A 7,839-nucleotide genomic window follows, 5' to 3' on the forward strand; every position below is an offset into this window, starting at 1 on the left:
ATGGAATTTTATATAGCAAGACGAGGAAAAAGGAAAACAAATGAATGTAAAGGTAGATGCCACAAATGTTTTGCACGTGTTTGAGGTTTAGTGCCACAAATATTAGATAGCTAGACATCACATTAATATATGGACACTTAGCTTCTCAGAGAATCAAGATCCAGTGAATTACTAAAACGAGTCACTGTGATCAATTAAAGAAAAAAAACGTATATAAACTTTTTCGTCTAAAATATGTAAAAATAAATTAGTATTTTAAAAAAATTTAAATATTTTATATTTTAAAAAATAAAAATATTTTTATATTTTTAATTAATCAATAATTTATTTATCTTTAAAATAAAAATTTACTCTAAATTAAATTTAAGACTAAACTAATAAATACTTGGTACCACGTGGTATTACTGTGGTGAGTATAGTCTCTAAAATATTTTCTCTATAATTTAATTAGTCTTTGAAAAGTATGTATATAAAATCTAGGAAATGCTCTAGGATCAATACTTTTAATAACAAAAAAAGTGTAGAAAAATAGTTAATATTGATTTAAATGCAAGACAAAAATTAAAAAATGTTAGTCACCTAATGCTATAATTTAATTAAATTAAACGCACTCATTTATTTTCTCACACTCTCAATCTAATCCGTCAAAAAATACATGTTATGTATTATTTTATTATTTGATATTTAAAAATCCATATGTCACAAATATTTTCTCTTTAATTACTTATGTTTCTAAGCACCGAAAAAGATAATATAAGGTAGTATACTCATCGACGATTTTTAAGAGCAGAAATTTCAGAAATAAAATTATGTTAGTTAAAAGAATTGTAAATAAGATTATAATGATTAAATAATAAAAATTGTGCACAAACTGCAAATTATAAATTTCTTTGTAGTTTAATTTACTTCTTATATCCATTATTCCTCCTCTTATTAACTTGATGCTTTCTACCTGGAGAAGATATGTTCTTAGACTAGTGCTACAGTGCAATGTATTTTTTAATAAAGAATAAAGATATATATATATATATATAAAATAAAATTTAATAATAATCTTTATTCTTCACTTAATTCTACTATTAATAAAAATCCCATGTTCTTGAACACCTATATACCTCAATTACTTGTTCATTTGAAATATTAAATACTAGTTCATAGACCACAGATAATTGGCTCTTTTAAGCATTTTTGTCAAACTAATTAATCCTAATCCTAGCAGCGTGTGTATGGAGAAACATATCCATTTTTAATTATTTTTATTTTTTAAATTTAATTAAGAACATATTTATATTATATNTCCAATAATATTATTTTAGGCCCTAAATGATCAGTTTTGAAACAAGGTATAACATTCTAAAAATATTTGTCCAAATGTTATAAATGACCTAGAAAAATCAATAATGTTTTAAAATCTAAAAATTATTTATTTTTATTGAATAATTATAAAAATGCTTAAGAAGAGAAGTTATTTTTCATTATTAAATAGATAGGTAATCAATAACTTTTTAGCCATTATTCAGTCAATAGTTTTATTTTTATCCTTTTTTTTACCAAAAAGGAGGGTATACTTAATGAATATATCACTTTTGTATATACTTTTTTTAGTATACTAATTTTCTTTTCGTAATAAAAATGAAAAAAAAAATGTACCGTAAAAAATATTCATAAAAGTTGCTTAGTTAGTTGATTTTCTTGTTCTTCCCCTGCGTGACTGAGAGTAATACACAATGTTGGCTACGAGCGTTATTGTAGCTGCTACTTATTTAAAGATTTTACTAAGGTGCATTTTATGATCATGATGAGTGATTACGTTGGTTTATAAAACTTTTACGATCCTTAAAAAATGTAACTAACATTAATATCATATTCTTTTAAGATTTTTTATTTGACCAAATAAAAAATAGAAAATATGATCACTAAAAAATATTGTCAAATATAGAAAGCCAATGAAATATTTGTACAATGAAGGTTTAGAGAGTATTAAAGATATAACCATTAGTGTTACCTTTTTCCATGGTTGAAACTTTTGGGATAAGTGGTATTATGACATGGTATTAAAACTCTAGATTCAAAAATTTAAGAGTTCGATTTTTGGTGAACCCAAAATCACTTTACTCTTGGTAAGAGAAAGTATAACTTAAATTTTGGCTACACTTTTTTAAATACTTTTTAATATACACTAAATGGTCAACACTTCTAGTTAAAAAAATGAATTAATTAATATTAATTTAAACATAAAATAAAAATAAAAATATTAGTCATTTAACCTTTTTTTATTTAAATTTTATAGACTATAGTGACCACAACTACATTATTCTTCTTGGAATTCACCTAATAATAAAAATAAGAGAAATTCGTAAGAGTCATTAATATAGTTTTTAGTATTTATTGTTATTATTTGATCAATATAAATATATTAAATTATTTTTAATAAATAAATTTTATTAATTTATGTATGTAAATTTTAAAAGATATATGTATAATGTAACTATAAACGGTATTGATTCATACGTATAAATTCTAATAAATATAAATATAAATTATATTTTTTTATAGAAAATTCATATAAATATAGCTAATGAGTTATTGCTCAAATGACATAATCTCTCTATACTCACTTAAGAAGTCGCGAATTCGAGTCTACTTATCTTTAGTAAAAAAATTCATATAAATATAAGTGTAAATAAATTATTATTGACTAAATACTAACAAAAAAATAATAATATTCACTGGTCATAGAATATTAACTTTAATAATAATATACATGAAAATAAAATAGTGGGAGCTGGTTATATATTCTTTCTTAAGTAGCTACTAGAGCCTATAAATATGTATGTATAGATTTGCAATTTTCCACACACTAGACCCCCACAACACATACGAAAGAAAACTAATACATACATCATATACATGTACACACTAAAATAGTGAAATATAACAATAATGGAAGCTAATAAGAAGAATAAGGTAAAGAAATTAGGATCAGGCAGTATAGAAGAAGAAGAAGAGGAGAATGATAAAGGTATGATAAGAAAAGGTCCATGGAGCGTTGAAGAAGACGTGATTCTGAGCAATTACGTGGCCACTCACGGTCATGGTCGCTGGAACACCCTCGCCCGTTCTGCAGGCACAAACCTATATACTCTATGTCTCTGATAATTATTTTAATTTCTTCACTTTTCTTTGTGTTTCTACACTGATGATGCAATTAAACAGGACTTAAGAGGTCCGGGAAAAGTTGCAGGTTGAGATGGCTAAACTATCTTCGTCCTGATGTTCGCCGCGGAAACATCACACTCCACGAACAAATCACCATTCTTGATCTTCATTCACGCTGGGGAAATAGGTACAGCCGCGCGCTCACTCATTCAGATTTCTGTAACTGAATACCGTTAGATGATTAATATTTTCTTTTAATTAATTCTCTATTTTGATTATCAAAAATATTTAGTAAAAAAGAATTAAAACTTGTTTTATTTAAATTCATTAATAGTTGAGTTCAGACTGTTTTTTGTCCGGTGAAAACTTAGGTGTAGTCGACTTCATATGAAGTTAATAATTGAGAGTCGTTAGATAAAAAATTAGTCAAATCATCTAATCGGTCTCAGTGATCAACTTCGCGTGAAGTCCGCTGCAACTTATTTTTCACCTTTTTGTCATCCCTAATATTATAATTTGATATATTGTAGATGGTCGAAAATTGCGGAGCACTTGCCAGGAAGAACGGACAATGAGATAAAGAATTATTGGAGGACCAGAGTGAGTAAGCAGGCAAGGCAACTCAACTGTGACGTCAATAGCAAAATATTCAGGGACGCTTTGCGTTATGTTTGGATGCCTCTTTTGCAAGAGCGACTTCAATCGAACACGCAAATGGAGCATCCAAACGCAGCACAAACCTACTCCTCGGACTCATCATCATCAGCATCCCTTGGCATACAACAATTCTGTTCTGAATCTGATCAACAAGTGATGAGTAATCATGGTGTTTTGGTGCATAGTATTGTTGAAGATGAGCCCGGAATATGCCCGAGTATGAATAACGAAACGTTTGAATATACCAATATACCCTTGGGGGATAGTGGGGACTTAATGCTGGAGAGTTTGTGCAACAACGATGACAACATATATGGCTTCTGTCACGACTTTGTCATGACCTTGGAATAATTCCATTGCGTCACGTATCACCTCGCACCACTATAATATACCTAGTGAAATAAAGTAGTTGACCATTAATTAAGCATCTACTAATTCTGTGATTTTACATTGTGACATGATCTGGTGTACAAGTTATGGATCAATATAGATCAGAGGCTTATAGCATCATCAGGGACATGTATGTAATATAAATATATATTGTAACCCCTCCCAAAAAATTGACGTCATGGACAAGTGGATGATAGTGTTCCTATAGAATTAAATTATTGGCACAAAGTACAAATACTTGAAAATTGTCTACTATTATTATTTGTTTTAAAATAGAAAACTTCTTTTGCCAATAAAAGTAATCCTGTTTTGTGATTATTGGTTTTTGTGCTCATTTCGGGTTATTATTGGCGACTTAATTAGAGAGTGAAGGGTTTAGAATTTCGTCTACGTTTGTTAAAGTTGTGCTTGATCATATAAGTTATTGATTTGATTAGTGCATATTTTATAGGTTATGTAAAAAAGCCTAAAAATTATAAGTTTTATTGTCCTTTCTATTTAAGTAAAATAGTTAAAGTTAAAAATGTATGATTTTTAGAGCATAATATAAAAAATGAGAAAAATTATTCTTTTAAAATTATTAAGAATGATAATGTTTATAAAACTTCTTCATGTATAAGATTAATTATTTAATATAATGCTTATATAATAAATAGGATTAATATAAAACAACTTATTACTGATGTTTTACATTATGAAAATAACATAGAACAATCTATTATTGATATTATATATCATGAAGATAATATTTTAGTAGATTATATGACGACGAAAGATTAAATTATTCATAATAAAAATATTGTTCAAAAATAATCTTAAAAAGAGAAATTAAAAAATCTGCTATGACACTATATTTACAAAAGGTTGATGATACAATATTAAAAAGATTAATTAGAATAAGAAAATCTGCAATTTCTAGAGACTATATAGTGTATCTTACTGAGTCTGACTATAATGTTTGTGATAAAAAAAAGTCGTAATTTCAACTTATGACTAGATGCTATAAAGCATGAAATGATCAAAATCTATGACGGATAATCAAATTTTGAATCTTGTAGAATTGTCTGATAGAAAAAAGACCACTAGTGTAAATGGGCCTTTAAAACCAAGAAGAATTCATCATACAATATTGAGCATTACAAGATTCGACTTGTTGCCAAAGATTTTACTAAGGGAAGGAGTTGAGTATAGAAAAACATTTTCTCTTGTTTTAAAGAAAAACTCTTTCTGCATCATTATGGCATTGATACCGCACTTTGACATAGAATTGTATCAAATAGATGTGAAAACAGACTTTCTTAATAGAAATTTGGAAGAGGAAGTCTATATGAGACAACCAAAAAGATTTATCTCAAATGTTAATAAGAAGTTAGTTTGCAAGTTTAAGAGAACAATATATGGTCTTAAGCAAGCGTCACAATAGTGGTATTTGAAGTTTTACAATGTGATTTTTTCATTTGGATTCATTGACACTACAAGAAAGTCACTGATTACTGTCGAAATTATTGGCGGATTTAGCGACAGAATAAATGTGACGGTATAAACCTCGCCGAAAAATACTTACCTGCAGATTTTTAGAGCGCGGCACTAATTTTTGTCGGATTTAACGACTAAATATATAACACAATCTATTGGAAGTTACGGATTGATCCGATAGTAACATTGGCGCCATGTTATAAGTATCCGCGCTATTTATAGCAAATTTATAGCAAATGATATATCGGGTCTTGTGCTATTAGCAAAATACATTAGCGCTCCAATGGCACTAAGATATGGTACTTTAGGGTCAATGATATCTTCATTTTCTTCCTTAAAATGGAATTGATCTTTTTCCACATCCAAAGATCTTACGATCATTGGGGTACTCAATGGATGTGACTTATCCATATAAAATCTTTTCAAGATCTTTTTTGTGTATGTTGTTTGATGAATAAAGATTCTATTTTTCATATGCTCGATCTGTAGGTCGAGACAAAATTTAGTCCTTCCAATATCTTTCATCTCAAACTCTTCTTTTAGAGTTTTTATAATTGTTGGAATCTCTTCAAGAGTTCCAATGATATTTAAATCATCAACGTACACAGTAATTATAATAAATCCAGATGCATATTTTTTTATGAAAACACATGGACAGATATCATCATTCTTGAATCCATTTTTGGCCAGATATTCAGTAAGATGATTATACTACATTCGTTCAGATTGCTTTAGACCATATAAAGATCTTTGCAATTTGACTGAGTATAACCCTTGCGAATACTCATTGGATGGTTTAGATATCTTTAGTCCTTCAGGGACTTTCATATAGATATTCCGATCTAATGAGCCATATAAATAGGCTGTTACCACATTTGTTATTCTTTGCAAATGTATAATCTTTTGAACTTCTAGTTCACATTGCCCTGATCAAGGATCTAAATGCATCAAGGATGATGCATTCCAATTAAGTTCTTTTTTAGAAAGTCTATTCTCTCCCTCTAATGTTGGAAATTTTGATTCATCAAAATGACAAACTGCAAACCGGACTTTAAATATATCTCCAGTTTGTATCTCAAGATACCTCACTATAAGGGGAGAATCATATCCAACATATATTCCCAATTTTCTTTGGGGTCCCATTTTGGTGCTATTAGGTAATGCAATGGGAACATATATCGCACACCCAAATATTCTTAAATAGGAAACATTTGACTGCTGGCCAAAAGCTAATTGCATAGGAGAAAACTGATGGTAACTCGTTGACCTCAAACGAATAAGTGCTGCGGCATATAAAATAGCATGCCCCCAAACTGAGTTGGGAGATTTGTTGTCATAAGTAAGGGTCTAGCAATTAATTGGAGGCGCTTAATAAGTGATTCTACTAATCTATTTTGTGTGTGAACATGAGCTACTGGATGTTCAACACTTATTCCATTAGCCATACAATAAGCATCAAAAGCTTGGGAAGTAAATTCACCAGCATTATCAAGACGAATTGTTTTGATTGGATTTTCTGGAAATTGTGCTTCTAATCGAATAATTTGAGCCAGTAATCTCGCAAACGCCAGGTTGCGAGAAGACAATAAGCACACATGTGACTATCTCGAAGATGCGTCTATTATGACCATAAAATATCTAAAAGATCTACATGGTGGATGGATAGGTCCACATATATTGCCTTGAATCCTTTCTAGAAATTCAGGGGACTCAAATCCAATCTTTATTAGTGATGGCCTTAAAATTAACTTCCCTTCAGAACATGCAACATAACAAAATTCACTAGATTTAAGAATCTTCTAGTTCTTTAGTGAATGTCCATAGAAATTTTCAATAATTCTCCGCATCATGGTTGTTTTCGGATGACCTAATCTATCATGCCAAGTTATGAATTCATTTGGGCTAGTAAACTTGTGGTTTATAATGGCATGTAATTCTATTGCACTAATCTTGGCATAATATAATCCTGATGAAAGTGAGGGTAACTTTTCTAATATAACCTTTTTATTTAATTCATGAGTTGTGATACATAAATACTCATGATTTCCCTCATTCATTGTTTCAATATGATATCTATTTCGACGAATATCTTGAAACTCAACAAGTTTCTTAGAGACTTGGTAGATGATAATGCATTATTTATTATGAATTTTGTTC

At 29.0% G+C, this 7,839-nt stretch overlaps 1 protein-coding gene across 1 annotated transcript; it reads left to right on the forward strand.

The window, feature by feature from the left end:
* Positions 1-2,871: 2,871 nt before the first annotated feature.
* On the forward strand, positions 2,872-4,518 carry LOC107492301 (transcription factor MYB2-like). Its single transcript, XM_016113301.3, has 3 exons — positions 2,872-3,127; positions 3,217-3,346; positions 3,690-4,518. Exons 1-3 carry the CDS (start codon positions 2,944-2,946, stop codon positions 4,165-4,167), a joined length of 792 nt encoding a protein of 263 aa, XP_015968787.1. The 5' UTR covers positions 2,872-2,943; the 3' UTR covers positions 4,168-4,518.
* The last annotated feature ends 3,321 nt before the right edge of the window (positions 4,519-7,839 follow it).

This window comes from Arachis duranensis, chromosome 6 (assembly GCF_000817695.3).
Source record: "Arachis duranensis cultivar V14167 chromosome 6, aradu.V14167.gnm2.J7QH, whole genome shotgun sequence".
Lineage (NCBI taxonomy): Eukaryota > Viridiplantae > Streptophyta > Magnoliopsida > Fabales > Fabaceae > Arachis > Arachis duranensis.